The sequence below is a fragment of the Amblyomma maculatum genome, chromosome 9 (genome assembly GCF_055883805.1).
Source record: "Amblyomma maculatum isolate TAMU_Amacu chromosome 9, ASM5588380v1, whole genome shotgun sequence".
Classification (NCBI taxonomy): domain Eukaryota; kingdom Metazoa; phylum Arthropoda; class Arachnida; order Ixodida; family Ixodidae; genus Amblyomma; species Amblyomma maculatum.
Genome location: NC_139352.1, coordinates 25,727,472 through 25,744,398, shown reverse-complemented (window position 1 = coordinate 25,744,398; position 16,927 = coordinate 25,727,472). Strand labels below are relative to the sequence as shown.

General features: G+C 47.0%; 1 protein-coding gene across 1 annotated transcript; it reads right to left on the bottom strand.

Annotated features, from left to right (window-relative positions):
* Nucleotides 1-289: 289 nt before the first annotated feature.
* LOC146178602 (neprilysin-1-like) lies at nucleotides 290-9,911 on the bottom strand. The gene is made up of 7 exons (XM_084580006.1): nucleotides 9,803-9,911; nucleotides 5,329-5,582; nucleotides 4,512-4,814; nucleotides 3,675-3,944; nucleotides 1,946-2,523; nucleotides 802-1,117; nucleotides 290-697 (listed from the first exon to the last, which is right to left on the bottom strand). Exons 1-7 carry the CDS (start codon nucleotides 9,909-9,911, stop codon nucleotides 290-292), a joined length of 2,238 nt encoding a protein of 745 aa, XP_084436132.1.
* Nucleotides 9,912-16,927: the final 7,016 nt, after the last annotated feature.

The window sequence follows — 16,927 nt, the reverse complement described above, 5'->3', positions numbered from 1 at the left end:
TGATCATCAGTCGTATCATCAGATAAGGCGTTGTGGTTTTTGGCCAAGGCTGGACAGTGAAGTCATGGCTACGTTTCACGCCATGCATAACCGCAGAACAATTACTATACTGCTTTGATCTTTTCGTTCGGAGCGCATTGTCCTGGAGTTAATAATTAATCGTCAGTAGAGAGATGCTGAAAAGGATGCTTAACAGATATTTTTGTCTCTAAAAACCATAAAAATTGCTCGCTTTCTATAGTACTAGATACGTTGCGTACTCCGTTACACACGCCGATGCGCACGCAGTTCACTTGAAGGTGCACTTCTTTGTGGGGTTCATAGGTGCCCCAGCGCGGCAGCCGTAAGCGGCCGCGAACTCTGCGCTGTTCATCAGGGGCACGTTGCAGCGCAGGCTCTTGGGCGAGTAGTAGACCGAGCTGAGTTCCACCTTGGCCGAGCACCACTTGTGGCACGAGGCGAGAAAGAAGAGCTGGTCGTTGGCGAAGCCCCGCACACCGGAGGCGTCGCGCCCGCGGGCCACGACCCGCCGGTAGGCGCCGAACGTGTGCTCGAAGCCGCTATTGTCGGCGAAGTCCTCCGACAGCGTGAGTGAGGTGGGCTCACGGTAGCGCCTCGACGCTTCGCTGTACTGGCGTACCAGGCACTCGAGGCGGCTGATGAAGCGTACCCGAGAGGCTTCCGAGAACCAGTTCACCTGTTTCAAAAGCACATATAGAGGTTGAGGAAGACAGAGAGAGCGAGAGAGAGAGAAAGAGCTGAAGAGCCTTGCTCATTAGATGATTAAGTGCGGCTCCCCACCTTGACCCCAGTCTGGTCCATGTTTCCCATGAAGGGGTCGAAGACGTGCGTGATCTCGTGGCCAACCACGTGGCCAAGGCCTCCGAACCGGGCCGCCGGCGGCATTGAGCGCGCGAAGTAAGGCGGGAACTGGATCGAGGGCATGATGAACATCACGTGGTAGACGAACATGTAGAACGCGTTCACCGGTATGGGCTGCGCGTGCATGTAAAGCTCTCGGTTGATGGAGCGGTTTCCGCGACCTCCGCGAAGCAATCGCTTGGACGGCACCAGGGCCGCGCGCAGGGACTCCAGGTACGTGCGCAGAAACGGGCTCCTACAGTGGGACCCAATCCATGTGGAGTTCGACAGCGCATAAATAAGAGGCGCTTTCAATCGGTTGAAAGTCAGCGTTTTTTCCCACCATTCTTGTCTTTCATTTCTCCACCCTTAACCGCAAAGAGCACAACCGCGACGAACAAAAGCTGCCTGTTCGTGAAAACGTAATACAGTCATGTTCGGGCACGGATATAGTTTTTATCACTCGTGTCCACCTGATCGCGTACCCACACGCATGTTCAGCTTTCGCGCACTTTGCATAATTTGCAACCAAATTTCTACACACTAATTTTGAACCTGCAAATGCGGCAACTATGTGAAGTAAACAAGCTTGACATACATTTAAAGTTCGCTACACTGGCCACTGTACCCATTTTATTGTCGCTCATGTTCTCCTGTTCAACACTGCTACCAACCCAAGCTTTATGGTAGGGCTCCAATGTCAAAAGTAATGAGGCAAAAAAAAAAAAAAAGGCGATGCGTTTACTGTTGCGCTTTACGCTGGCGGTGCTCGGGTTCACGCCTCCATGATTTTTGCTTAGTAACACCGTGGGAACGAAATCAAAACTGACGCAGTAAAACTGCATAGGTAAAAGGTTCGACGGATAAATTAAAGAGCTATAAAGCAGTGAAATAAAGCTCTTGTGACGTTACTCACGACGAATAGTGACGTTTGTCGTTCACAACTGGTGTTTTTATCCGTCAGCCTTTAGTAACCCGCGCTAGGTGACCATAGTGAATAGCAAACTTTTGATGCAGAATCTCACAATTGATTACCTAAGAGTGTAATACCAGTGCGGAGCGCGTAGCATGGAGTCAAACTTGCCTGAACTTGGGCAGGTAGGAGTAGTGGGCGTCGATGGCCTCGGCCGAAGACAGCTCCTTGGGGAAGGCGACAATCTCGTGCAGCGAGGCGAGCTTGTTGACGGCCTCGCGCCGCGTCGCGTCTTCCATCCACGACAAGTTGCGGAAGGCCCGTAGCGACGACTCGCGGATCGCGTTCACCATGTGGTCGGCCGTCTTGAGCGCGCCGGCGGGCAGGAACTTGGCGAAGAAGAAGTGCGCCAGCGCGAACGGCGCCATCTCAGAGACGCGGCCGATGCACGACTCCAGGTAGGTGACGGCCATCTGGGACTCACTCGTCTCGCCCATCAGCACCTTGGTGAGGCTGTACGAAGCGAGGGGAAGCAGCGCGCGCACCACGTGCCAGCCGAGGAACAGGCGCAGCCGGTCGGGTCCCCGTCCGTACTTTCCCAAGAAGCGGCCCGCGACGGCCAGGTAGGCGGTGCCGATGATGTACAGCTCGCTGGTGGCGCTCATCTGCACGTCCTCCGGAAGGTGCCGGTTGATAGCCTCCAGCCACTTCTCGGAGGAGATGCGACCGGCACTCAGGTCACCGAGCTCCTGCAAGGACAGCGTGTGCAGTCAGGTGGTGTTTTACGTCGTGTGGATTGTGCCAGCTGAGTCACATCTATGTTCCGTGACGACGAAAAAGGAAGGCTTAGCGCTACAAACAAGAACAAAAGAGAACCTGACTAGCGCTCTTCTCTTCCTATCATTTATCCTTTCTTTTATTGTCCTGGATTTGTCGAGCCAGAGCTTCTTTAAAAATTGTCCCTTATTAACTGGCCCAACCTTCCAATTAGGTAGGGTCATATGCTGACGTAAGGCTAGAAAGACACTTCCACCCTTTTCCCCACTGGATACAATGGTCTGATCCTCCACTTAAAATTATTGGCTACATGCTTGGTATGGCTGAGTGGCCATGATGAGTTCTCACAGCTTCCTCGAGTCATATTCGTGGCACACAAACTGCACTGCGGACTCTGCTGTTTTCTGACTGAATTTTCAGAACGTTCGCGGAAGCTCCTTTTGGCAGAATACACTGATAAAAATGCCTCAATCTGGGGTACACATTCCACTAGTGTTAGCGATCGTCTCTTTCTGCATCACGAATTCCCGTCTGGGCTGCGGCCGCGTGCACCTTGAACCACAAGCGGCGCGTCCAGACTGCGGACGTGGCGTGCATGTTGGATTGCACCGCGCGGCATATAACCCGCCAACTTCCGCCTTCAGCGGCCATCCGCCTCCGGCGGGCCGGCGCCGCGGTGGCTGACACCGTGCCGTCCATGTTTCTTTGTTTTTATTTGCGCGTTGAGTGTTTCCTTTTCCGTTTCTTTTTTTTTCTAACACTAGGAGCCCGCTGGGGCTTGTTGGCTATGGCATCCGGCTGCTTAATTTAAGGGTGTAGGATGGAATCATCGCCGCGGCAGCCGCATTTAGAGAAAGCAAAATGCAAATGAGACTCGTACGTTGTGCGATGTCAATCCGTGGTAATGTATCCCGGGAGGTCGAAATTGTTTCGTAGCGCTCCACTACGGCGTCTCTCAAAGCCAACATGCAGCAATTAGACGTTAAAGTGCATGTTTTTGTCATTGAACCGCAACACCAGTACTGATTATGCGCGTTTTTGTTCGCTGCCTTCTGTACACGAAGTTTTCAGACACATCAAGAACTGTCCTAATGAGGAGTTTCACGTATCTCAAACCCTATACCTGGAACTGCGAGTAGCCGATGAGGTCCTTCTCTTTGAACTCGAAGTACATGGACATGAGGTCCGTGTCCATCTGGACAGTGTCTTCGACCAGAGCCGTGTAGTCCTGCGACGGATTTCCCAGTGTGCTGGCAATATGCAGGAGCGTTCTGCCCAAGGCTGCGCCTGCCAGGTGCAGCGCCCGGTGCTGGAACCAGAGCATGATGCCCGGGTTCTGGCTCAGGGACAGAATGAGCCGATCGTCCTGCTTGAAGTTGGGCACCAGCTTGACCTGGAAGCACGTTCGTAGTCGCAGAACATCATATAAATTGCTGCTCAGACTTTTAGTTTTATTTCAGACGCCGCAATTAGAACGATCAAAAAGGCACAAATATATCCTAAAGGCTTATGAAGTGTTAAAATACTGAAAAGGCAAACAGAGGTAGAAAGGGGCATGGGAGAAGTGCTTAATTGTCTCCTTTGTTCCCCTTGGATTTCTGTTGTCAGTGTTCTGCGCTTTTTAACCGCGAACCACATAGCCTCGGCGTACAAGTTTTGGCGTGTTCATAAGGTGACAGAAATTCGTATTGTAAATATTGCTAGAAAACAGTGCAAAACCAGGTTGATGGACCAATACTCAAGGGCCGGTTACTCAAGGTTATTGAAACTAACCTGATCCGAAAACCCGGGAAGAAGCCTGATCAAGCTGTAGCAGACCGTTAATACATTATTTGCATAACAACACAGCCTGTCAGCTTTTGGCCTTCGGTTTTTGAGCAGTTGAACGGCTGGTGCCGTTTGGGTTCTGTAGCTGCCTCGTAGCTCAACGCATTGCGTAGATTGCGTGAACTAATGACACCTGGAAAAGGAGGTGCACGTCGGCGTCGAGCCCGAGGCCGATGAGCGCGTCGAGGACGTCGAACTGGGAGTCGGGCGCTGCGTCGGGCCATCCCAGCTGGTGTTCGCCGAGGAACGCGTGCAGGCCCTCGAGGTTCTCCTCGCGGTTGATGAAGATGTCCTCGCACATGCGTAGCGCCTGCGCGGACTTCTCTCCAGCGCGGCTTTGCGGCGCGGACGACGACTGGCGCCGGATGTCGGTATACAGGCTGAAGAAGATCTTGCGCTGCAGGCTGGTGAACTGGTTGGTATCCACCGGGTGCACCTGAGAAAGGTATAGGTGAGAAAAGGTTTCTCGTGGTTAAAAAAAAAGAAAAGCCAATCTTCGGCAGGATCAGCAAAGCCTCTTTCATAAGTAATGAGAAACTAACATAGCGCAGTTTAATCGCCGTGTTTCCTGATTTGTCAGCGCTTATAAATGCTCCAGTGAATAATAAATGAAACGTCAACAGAATCCTGGACCTATACAAGCTAGAAGCGGACGCCTTCGCGAATGCGCGGTACAGCAGTCGCTCCGGCAGTGTTGTTCAGGGATATAGCGAAGAGACAGGATGGATTTATGATGGCAATATTAACCTGTTTTGTTCTTTCCTTTTTGTGGGCAATAGGCCACAAAGCATCGACTATGATGTTAAGACGTGGCGCGAATATTTTTCTTAGAGATTCGGGTATGCACATTTTACAAATATTAAAAATGCAAGCACAAATACGCCCCTTGACACAACAGCGATGTTAGTGCCAAAGCGTGCATCAGAGGCGTGCGTGCCAGGGCTCCCCACCTTGCTCCACCGTCCACACGTGAACTGGTAGAAGTCGGTGCACGGATCGACGGTGGCGTCCATGGCCATGGCGAGCTCGTTGGGGAAGTCGTAGCAGTCGGGTGCGAAGCAACGCGGTGCCACCACCGTGATGACCAGGTGCGGAACGAGCACGTACAGGCTGGCGTACGCCAGGCTCGCCACCAGCGTGGCGACGTACGGGCTCAAGTGGCCCGCGCACCAGGAGAGCAGGCCGAGGCCCGCATCCTGCACGTCTGCGATGCCGGCGTCTTCCAGCGTGGAGCTCGTTGAGGGCGCTTGTGTTCAGTCGCGCGTCCTCCAGCGGTACTCTTCTGGACCTCGGGACCCGCTGTGGTCTCTGGACTTTGCAGAAAAATGGAAACTAAGTCGCGTAACTGTCTGTGCCCTGCTTCTTCAATTGAGGCTGCATATAGCCTAGCCAGAACTCATGACCGACTAGCAAACATCTGTGCTTGATGACAGTACACATACCGTTGCGACTAGGCTCCACCGCCAAACGTTGCCGACGAGGGTGACCTCCGCGAGCTTCCAACTTCCGGCTCTTGCGGGACGACAGGGAAGGGAAGCAGGAGATTCGACCGGGTAGCGCAGCAGAAGATGATCCGCGTTGTCGGGACAGATGTCGGCAAGAACGGGTTCGGATCACGGCGTAGCTGTCGGATCGGTGGCCTGCACAGAACAATCGCGCGTGCTGCTCGCGGCGTTATCTCTTTCTTCTCGTCTCGCGGCGATCAGTCGCGAGGTTTACCCCCCTTCTGCTTTTTCCTCGTGCTTGGACGATACGAGAACAAAGCTCATTGATACTGAAATTAAGGTTCCAGTTGTTAAAAGTTGTGTATAGAAAAAAGCCAAAAGAGGACATCGCAAAGAGAAATGCGCAAAGAACGATCCCCTGACAAAATTTACGGGTTCAGTGCAAATTTTGCATTGTTCGAAAGATACGAAACTCAACTTTATGACCTCCCTCGTCTCAGTTGTCATTTGAAGTTTAATGAACGTGATGCTGTCCTTACTTGACCTTTAGTTACCGCTGTGCTCTGCAGATTGATTTCCCTTCCCTGAATGTACCTTGAACGTTGGGTGTTAATTCGCATTAATGAGGCATAGTTCTTTATCTCTTGTAGAACCTCCAAGGTCCGCATGAATCTACAGAAAATGACGTAGTACGTGACAAAAAAGTTCTTGAGCGTTTTACAAGGTGGTTCGTGCTTTTTTTGCTGCTTGTTGTTTTTGTTTTTGCTTCTGCTTCTTTGAGTAGTTTATCGCCCTTACTTGCCTCTGACAATGTGCTTGAGTTTTTCTCGAGGCCTCTTTAATTGCCCTTGCGACAGAATAAAAGTATCTCATCCACTGAATTATTAGAGTGAGCGCGAAAATCAACAGTAAGTACTAACAAGAGTAATAAAAACTGACAAACTGGGCCGTCAGTTTTTGAGCGGTAAGTGGAATAACAATAAAAAGTGATTGCGCTATCTTTGAGTGAGTCCACTGTTGTGTAGGTCAGGTATGACGTCTTCTTTGAGCGCAAGGAGGACGTACTCAAATGACAGCAATGCCCTATTTTCAAGTGCAAGCCTGTCGTCAATGGATTGGGATGGAGCCCCAGCTTTAATTTTCAGACTAATATGACAAAACTAATATACGGGCGTTTACCTTCCGCGTTCACATCCCACGTCCCGATACTTTCAGCGTAATTAATCCCGGCATGTATACCGTGCATACGTGTATTTAGCATGATGACAAGCTGGAAGAGAACACGATAGCTATGCTCAAGTAAGAACCCTGAGCTGAACCTTTCCAGTCTCAAAGTATCGGGGCGGGTAAGTTGCGCCTTGAGAATTTGAGTTAAATTTAATGACCACTCATGAAGCACAACTTTCTTTAAACGAAAAAAAAAAAAAAAGAAAAAGGCCGAGGGGGTCTCCCTCTGAGCCCCGTTGCCGTATCGTCAGCATTGAAAGTCTCTTGAAAAACATCGGATTATTTATGCTTGACCTTCTTTCGAACTTTTATCTGAGCCTGGAAGCGTTGAAATGGAACTTATCGAATAATTACTGCTCATTATGACAAAGAGGCTAACTTCACTAAAAAAGGAGGTGTTAATGGGCTTAGAAAAGTATAAAAATGAAATTCAAGAATTATGACTGTCGATCATTCTCACACGCGAAGTGCAATAACTTTAAAACAGTTTTACGCGCAGGTTTCTGAGGCTATACACCATTAGAATCAGTTGCTGCGGACACGATATTTATCTTTTCGTCATCATCCAAATCATGAGTTTGAGCTTATGGTAACAACACAATGTTGCGTTTTCAGCTCCGAATTTTTCAGCAATAAATACGACGTTCGTTATCGAATTAATGCAAAATACTTGAAAAAACGTAGGAGGCAATGTTTACAAAGCGATAATTTCAGCAATATTTGTAATGGCGCACGGCTGAAAATAAGATACAATCACGGGTTCTTTGGTGCTAGAATATTCAGGACAGAATATATCGGCCACTGACAATTTATTCGGCCGACGTCGCATAACAGAAACAAGAGGCAATTTCGATAAGTTGGCTTCTCCTCATTAAGCTGTATGATGAGGCAGTGCACCTTTTACAGGCAAGGGCTCTTTCGTTGCTAAACCCCCGCAGCTTCGAGCCATCCACATGATAAACGTGTTTAAATTGAATTGAAATTCAAGGTGTGAACGTTATTTTTCATAGCGAACGTGTGGGAAACGTAAGTCTAGGCAACGCTCTTAACGCTGACCCAGAAAGCATCTAATCAATGAAGTCGCGGATCCTTGAAATGTTACCGCGCACAGTTATTGATGGTCTCCTTTTAAGTCAGCTAATATGTTTTACTTATAGGTGTGAGAGCACATGCGAGAAGTGACCGCCTAGCAGCGATTTCAAATGCCGGTATTTTGGGCAACAGAGTTTTCTCGTGACGCCACCTTGGGGCGCCATCCACAGAGAGCGCTCGGCGGGTTACCCGAGCCCAAGGTTAGGACTACAGAAAACGAACACCTTTGAGCGTGAAATGTTTTCTGCCAGTCTCTCTCTCTCTCTCTCTCTCACACACACACACACACACACACACACACACACACACACACACACACACACACACACACACACACACACACACACACACACACACACACACACACACACACACACACACACACACACACACACACACACACACACACACACACACACACACACACACACGCACGCACGCACGCACGCACGCACGCACGCACGCACACGCGCGCGCGCACACACACACACACACACACACACACACACACACACACACACACACACACACACACACACACACACACACACACACACACACACACACACACACACACACACACACACACACACACACGCACGCACGCACGCACGCACGCACGCACGCACGCACAGGCGTCTCTCATAGCCTGAGTCGCTTTGGGACGGTAATCTCCACAAACCAAAATTACGTTTTCTGCATCCAATGCATTGGGTGCTTTCTTGTCACCACGTGTGCTGATATGTCCCATAAGAGTGTATGATAAGCGTACGCGTGCATGGGGGTTTTTATGGTTAGTAAGTGAGAGCAATAAATGACGTAAAGTTCATTCAGTCTCTTTTGCAAGTGCCGCACCAGGTGGCGTGTCCCAATCTAATTGCTAGGCGCATTAGCGCTCTCCGACTGTCCCTCAGCGACCAGTCGTTGCGCCGCCTATTCGTAGCACGCGCATTTCATCACCGCGTCGCCAGTTCTTTGTCCTTAGCGGTTTCTGTATGGACGGTAATGAGCGACTTAGAGATTATACCCCTGCAACGGACGACTATCAGTCTCTTTGCATCGTTAAAACAGGAGTCTGATAAGAGCCGTGTATTATGGCGAGTCGGCGTGAATTATGAGTGTCGCAGCGTCGCTTCAGCCCTTTGCGTCAACTGGAGCTTCACAGTGCTTATAATTATGTCGCTCTGATATTTTGCTACTCTATTTCTTCGAGCAGAGCCCCTCGCTTTGTTTCTACACGCACTGTTGCTTTGCTTCGATCCCTTCTAGGAACAACTCTTGGAACAAAAACACAGAGTTGTCTGCGATGGAGGTTGGCTGACAAACGGCATTTGCTAGTGAGCTTCATTCGATGGAGCGAAAACTTGGCTTATTTGGAATTTTAAGTCAGAACAAAATAAAAGTACACATGATAAACACCAAAGACAAACAATCATACAAAGGCTTTACTGATAGCGCATCCTTCGTGTAAAACTGAAGGACGAAAGCAGACTAGTAGACTTGTATATAGTGATTTAATTTTGGGACTCGGAGAAGATCACGTATGCGAATAGAGAGCTAGCGTTCTCCCATGAGAAGAAGGAAATCATTAATAAAAAACAGATAGAGAGAAGACTTTATCCCGAACGCAGTGCTGAGTTGTTCAGGCTTTACGGCTTACTCGACCAGGCCTGCGCGTCACGTGCCATGAGGTCAGCCACGTCATCGTTGGCCATCCGACGTCGCCGCGCTGCTCCGAACGTGTTTTCTACCCAGCGAGTCAGCTGCATGCTTTGTCGAAAGCTTGTAGGTTTTCCAAAGATCAACAATTTTCATTAGGTCTGTTGCTTCTTGCAAGCCCCGCTTAGTGAGGAAATACGCCTTGCTTCCGGCGAAGCGCTGCTTCATTACTTTGGTGGCGTGAATTGGTTCCTACTTAGACAAGCACAATGAGTCACTTTGAAATCAATATGTTCAATTTATGCGCTTTGGCATCGGCGTTTCGTTCTTTCGTTTTTTTCCCTCAATAACCTATTGAATGTCATCAGTGCCTTTTTTGTTTCTCTTAGCGCATATTCGCCATTCACTATTATATGCCCTGTGCGCATCTTGAATAAACAGTTGGTAGCAACGCTCGTGAACGTCCTATGTGTCCTCACTTTTTTTCTTTCGTCTCTATTTTGCGCTGAATTCTTCACGTTATGCAACACCAACTAACCCGGCAGCTTGCACTCCTGTGCCAATGCGGGATTCCGCGGACAGGTATTGCTTCACTTGTTTCGCATGGTGGCAATTTTGAAACGGCGTTTCGCACTCCTCTTAATAGTGACAGGCTTGCTCAGTTAACGGCGCAGTCGTTGTACTGCTATGTCTGGTGGGTTCCTGCGTCGTGCAATGGGGTCAATACTCGGTCATCTAAGCCGTGAGCTTATTAGTTACTCGTCAGAAGAACTCTTTGTCTTGGGAGAAGAGGAGAGTTTTTGAAACAATGGTCTAGCCCTTTTCTTTCTGTTGTGAACAGTCGTTTGATCATGGTGTTTACACCAAATTAGGAAGCATGCATCCCCTTAAGGTCGCCCGTTTGCACAAAAACTGCATCATAGTCTTGTTATGTCATTTTCCTGTGCCCATGCACTTCTTTTCTAGTCCAATTTCACATAAACAGTGTTAATAATCGTGAAAATATCGAGTGGGAATGTTCATTTGTTGCGTAGCCGAAGAATTGTACATATGTAAATAAACTTTTCTGAACACACACTTTGGAGTGCAGCAGGCGGGTGTGGTGGAAAGACTTGACATCTTCCGTCCTACCACCTGACGTCCGTGACTTCGCCTGTTTGCGAAGGCTGGGGGGTCTTACCCATTAGAGACCGTGTTGCGGCGTTGAGGGTCGAACTCTCTGTCTGATGTCCGCCATCTTGATGCTGCTCCCTTGGGCTGAGCAGTCGTGTGTCCAAATCAGTGAATCACTGCGGCGGGGCAAATAGGTTGCAACTCGACAAAGGATCACCAGAATTCCGTATGACTTAGGGTTTATGTTGATCGACGTCCTAAATCAACTGAGGGTAGGAGTAGGGTTATGTGTTCTTGTTATTTAATTTTCGTTGAAAGTGGGTGTTTATTTATTGGTGTTTAATTTTTACTTTTGGTTCGATGCATTTAGATACCAAATTCCGGAGAGAAACCGATAGGTTTCAGGGCTTCTATTGTAAAGCGAATGCATAATTACTGGACGCACCTGAAAATACAAATTTTTATTGAAGGTATATAGCTTTAACCTTGTTTTACTTAACAATCAGGATAAATAGAGCGAATTTGAGATTTTATTGACGGGCATTTTTATGTAGGTCTCTCGGTAATAAGTAAAGAAAAAATATTGTTCATTTTTATCACGAGCGTGGAGCCCAGGCGTTGAAGAGTCTGGGCTTCACGCTCGCAGGACGTGCTGTGAACTCGGACTGCGGAGTTTCAGCTGTTTGGTTTGGGTTTTTTTGGTTTTAACGTCCCAAACGTCATTAGATCATGATTTTGACGTGCTTTCTTTCACTGAAACGTGGTACACTGATTTGAACGATGTTGTCTGCTTTCCGGGTTACAGATGTGAAGCACTGTTCAGGAAAAACAAGAAAGGGGGTGGTGTAGCCTTGTACATGAAAAACAGTATTCCTTATGAACTGCTCCCGCAATGCACAGTTTCAGTTTTGAGCTCCGCATACGAGTCACTTTTTATTCAGACAGGTGCATTCATCTTTGGCGTAATTTATCGGCCACCTTCTTCGTCCCTTCAAGAGTTTTTTCATTTTTTCGACGCTGTATTAGATGATTTTGCCTTGCAAAGTAAACCTGTGGTAATAATGGGTGATTTCAATATTAACATGCTAGAACAGTCACATTCTGTGAATGAATTCGTTGATATAGTATCGGCCAATGGGTTTTATAACATAATCACAAAACCTACCCGCATCACACACTCCAGCGAAACACTTATTGATCTTTGTATAACAAACATCGATATTCACGGTACAACAGCAGGAGTTCTCCTGAGTGACGTCAGTGATCACCTATCAACTTTCTGCTTCATTCAAAGGTCATATAAACAGATCGTCGAACGTACCGATCGACCACAGAATTTCCGGATTATAAGCAAGATCAAAATTGACCATTTTCGTCAACTCGTTTCCTCTATAGACTGGAGCGAATTACTATGCGAGAAGGATCCTAATATTTTGTACGACAGATTCTTGGATAAAATAATAAAGTTGTATGAATGTGCTTTCCTAGTTGTAGCAACAGCCAAATGCAGAAAAGGAAGGAAGCCTTGGATTACGCGAGACCTGCTTAGACGAATCAATGCACGAAATAGACTTTTCAGCCAGTTTATAAAATCGAAAGATTTGTCAGTCCTGAAAGAGTATAGAAAAATTAGAAATAAGTTAGGTGCTGATATAAAAAAGTCTAGAATTAACTATTACGCTCAGAAGTTCTCGGATGTTTATTTTGACCCTCAAAAAACCTGGCGTACAGTAAAAGATCTTCTACAGAAACCGGAAGAGAACGTACCAACTCAAATGACATTTGGAGGAACTGATCTTAGTGGTAAAGATCTTGCTAATGAGTTTAACAGGCGCTTTTTTGCACTTGGAGCCTTTCGTGCAACAACGTCCAGAAATACTGGACAATACTTAGAATCTAATGTACAACATAGCCTTTTCCTATATCCCACAACTCCTTCCGAGGGTAATGACATAATACTTGGCCTCAAAAACAGCTGTTCCAGTGGTTTTGATGGCATTAAGGTAGCACCAATTAAAGCAATTGCTGACTTAATAGTTAATCTACTTTGTCATCTGACAAATCTAATCTTGACAACAGGTGTTTTCCCCGACAAAATGAAGATAGCAAGAGTGACTGTTTTGTTTAAAGGCGGTGCTGCAAATATCATCAGCAATTACCGACCTATATCAGTTCTCCCGTTGTTTTCCAAATTAGTAGAGAAAGTGATTAATACTAGAATCACTAACTACCTTAATAAACATGAGTTAATCTCTTCTAGCCAATACGGATTTCAAAAAACTAAATCGACTGAATCTGCTTTGCTTAGTATCAAGGAAAAGCTTATCAAAAACATAGAAAATCATCTGTACACATTAGGTGTTTTTCTAGATTTTAGTAAAGCATTCGATTCAATTAAACATGATATACTACTTAACAAACTGCCATTTTATTTAATGCGAGGGGTTCCACTTAAACTATTGCAGAATTACCTTTCATGCCGCTCTCAGTATGTTGTTGTCAATGGTTTCACCTCCGAGTCTGAGTTGATTAAATTTGGGGTTCCCCAAGGGTCAATTTTAGGACCTACCTTGTTTCTTCTGTACATTAACGACATTGTATCTCTACCAGAAACTCCTCCTATCATCCTCTACGCCGACGATACAAGTGTATTTTTTTCAGCAGAAAACTTAGACTCCTTAATTCCACATGTAAATTTATGGCTTGAGAATTTATCTGATTGGCTTATTGCAAATGAGCTAGCATTAAATGTTGACAAAACAAAGTACATTGTGTTTACTCCAGTTAACAAGGCTGTTCATATTAGTAATGAAGTGATATTTCAGTCGCGACCACTAGAACGGGTTTCAGAAATCAAATTTTTAGGCGTTCAGTTTCAGGAAAACCTGAGTTGGTCTTGTCATGTTCGCTTCATTAAACGCAGTGTTGCACAATGCATTGGTATGCTCAATCGGTTCCGTTTACTGTTGCCTCGTTATCTCCGGCATCAGCTCTATTTCAGCACTGTTCACTCGCGGCTACATTACTGCCTGCTTGTATGGGGCAGCACTTAGAGGACAAATATGGAAAGCCTCTATTTATTACAGAAGGAAGGTGTCCGCTTTATTGAAAATCTATCACGACGTGACTCGACATCATTACATTTTAGGCCAAATTGAATTCTGGACATTGAATCATTATTTAAGCTGCGATTTTCAGAGGTTGCCTTTTCAGATTTTAAAAGCAATCCAGCACTATTCATATTCAAATATACAAAACATGAGCCACATTACGAATTTAGGAAAACCATTTTTATCAAGAACAACTGCCGGACGAATTATGGTAGACAATTATTCAGTTGGCAAATTCCTAACCTCCTGAACCTCTATCCTGACCTGACTGGTATCATGAAAACCTGTTCCTCTCTGCCTGCCTTCCGGAAACAGGCAAAGATTTTCTTCTTTAGTCATTTTCTTCAGTGAATGCCACGTGAATAAGTTTAAACCAGCTGGTGTGTGTAAGCAATGCAATGTTCGCATATTATACACTGTTTGGAAGATCAAGTTCTTCTGGAATGTCTTTCTTTTCGCTCTGTCAAATTAACGTATCTGTTTGTATTATTTTTTTGAAACAAAGGTGTTTTTTTTGTCAAGCAAACCTATCTGTGGGTATTGTTTGTTTTGTAACAAAGGTGTTTTTTTTTCCTATGTATATATTGCAACATGAAATCGTTTGCCGTGTTCTTGCTATGCTCCAAACTTGCTGTGTTCTTGCTGTGTTCCAAACTCTATCTGCATGAATGCAGGGTGTCTAGGGCCCAGTCAGGTGACCACGCGTGTCACCTTTAGCCCTCTTCACCCAGACAGTTTTGTCTAAATCAAAATAAACTCAAAACTCAAACTCAAACTCAAACTCAAAGCGACTCAGGCTATGAGAGACGCCGTAGTGGAGGACTCCGGAAATTTTGACCACCTGGGGTTCTTTAACCTGCAGTGACATCGCACAGCACACGGACGCCTAGCTTGTCGCTTCCATCGAAAAGCGGCCGCCGAGGGCGGGGTTCGATCCTGCGTCCTTGGGCTCAGTAGTCTGTGTCGGCGTCTTACCAGCTAATGCCTCCATATCTGTTGTAGGCCGTTATTGAACCCGCTACCGTTTCGGTTGCGGACGGGGCTTTAGTTGCGACGCGTGTCTTTCTCTCGCTCTAAATTTTCTTTCTTCTCTACTTTCTTTTCTGTCCGCACGAGGCAGTGGAGGAGAAACGGAGTCGTCCGTGTGCTGAGCGATGTCAGGGCACGTTAAAGACACCCCTGGGTGGTTGATTACTCCGTAGCCCTCCACTACGGCTCCTCTTTCTCTCTTTCCACTTGCACTCCCACATTCCTTCCTTCCCTTAGGCGCGGTTCAAGTGTCCACAGAAACAAGTGTGACAGATACTGCGCCTTTCCCTTCCTATGAACCAATTATTATTATTATTATTATTATTATTATTATTATTATTATTATTAGGCAGTGGAGGTGGTTCAGCTACAGAGCCAGTAGCAGGCCCGTGCATTTTCTTTTCCTTCTTTCGTTAGTCGCAATATCAACTAGCGGGCGCGTTCGAAATGGGAGCCAAGGAGAGTGCGGCTGCTGCTAAACGACGCAGAAAAGCGGAGAAATTGCGTTCTTCCAATCCAGAGGTCCTAGTAGCTGGCCGCCGAACGGAAGAAAGATATGCCAAGACGGAACATGCATCTGAAACGCCGGCACAACGCGAGGAACACCTCTCGAAAAGACGTCAAGAAGCCGAGCGATGCGCTATGGCCACCGCTGTGGCCAGTGGTAGTTAACAAAGTGAGGAGGAGGAGGAGCATCAGAAGGAGGGAAACTTGGAAGAAGATTCCAAGACTAACCGCTACATCAGGCACGTGTTAAGACTGAGTGAAAGTGCGAATGCGTCGACTGTGTTTACGTCGGACTTTGTGAACAATCCGCTTGGCCATGTTTGTGATGCGTGTGAGAGACTATGGCACTTGGGGGACTTGACTCCGGTAAGTGACAGTATGCGCGAGACGTTGAGTTTGGCATCTGTCGAGTTGAGTGGAAGCGTGGCTGGTTCTGCGCGATGTGCAAGGAATCTTTAGTGAAACAGAAAATTCCTCTCTATAGTGTTACCAATGGGTATCGCTATCCACCCATGCCTCTCGGTTTACCAGTGTTAAACGATGTGGCGGAACGTTTGATTTCACCTCGCTTTTCGCTACGTATATCCAGGCTTAACCTCAGCTAAGCCACAACCAATTTTTTAACTCTCGATCTCGAAAGCGTGAGACCTCTGCTGACTACTTTCTGTCGACAACGATGAGACATTAAAGGCTTTCGCCTTAAAATTGCCCAAATAAAATAGTAACAAATACACCGATGGCATGCACAATATGTATTGCACATGTATACAAAAAAAAAAAATAAGAGAAAGACGCGCGCCGAAACAACAGCCGTCGTCCACCACCGAAGTGGTGGTGGGTGCAATGACGGCCTACAACAAATAAAAATTCGGTGGCAGGCAAGCCCCCGCCGCAAGCGGCGGTGACCTACCTGTCCCAGCCATATCAGGGGAGTCTTGCAGCACACTCACAGGCAATAACACATTGCGCAACGGAGCCATCCTACCTCGCTCTGCTATTACAAGCCTTCGTAGCGAGCGCACATAGTTGGCACTACAGTGCTTCTGGGTTATTTTCAATTACCTGTCCCAGCCCCATCGGGAGATTCTTGCATATAGAGGATTTATTGGGTACGTACATACATATAAAAACGCACATTAATCACAGAGTGGAGAAATATGGGAGAGGCCTTCGCCCTGCAGTGGGTATAATCAGGCTGATGATGATGATGATGATGAATCACAGACCAAAGAAGTATACAAAACACTCTATGGCACATATACATAATGAAAAACATGATTTCCCAGAGAGGGGAAAGCAATGGAGGGGGGGGGGGGGGGGTGGTTCGTTTGGCAAAGCTGGCATAACAAACCTGCCGTCCCGAACGA

Excerpts from the sequence above, each read along its gene's own strand:
- LOC146178602 (XM_084580006.1), bottom strand. The coding sequence starts at position 9,911 with ATGCAGCTGACTCGCTGGGTAGAAAACACGTTCGGAGCAGCGCGGCGA. Across the intron at positions 3,945-4,511 it reads ACGTGCACCTCCTTTTCCAG|GTCAAGCTGGTGCCCAACTT; the intron begins GTGTCATTAGTT and ends ACGTGCTTCCAG. Across the intron at positions 2,524-3,674 it reads TCGGCTACTCGCAGTTCCAG|GAGCTCGGTGACCTGAGTGC; the intron begins GTATAGGGTTTG and ends CTGTCCTTGCAG.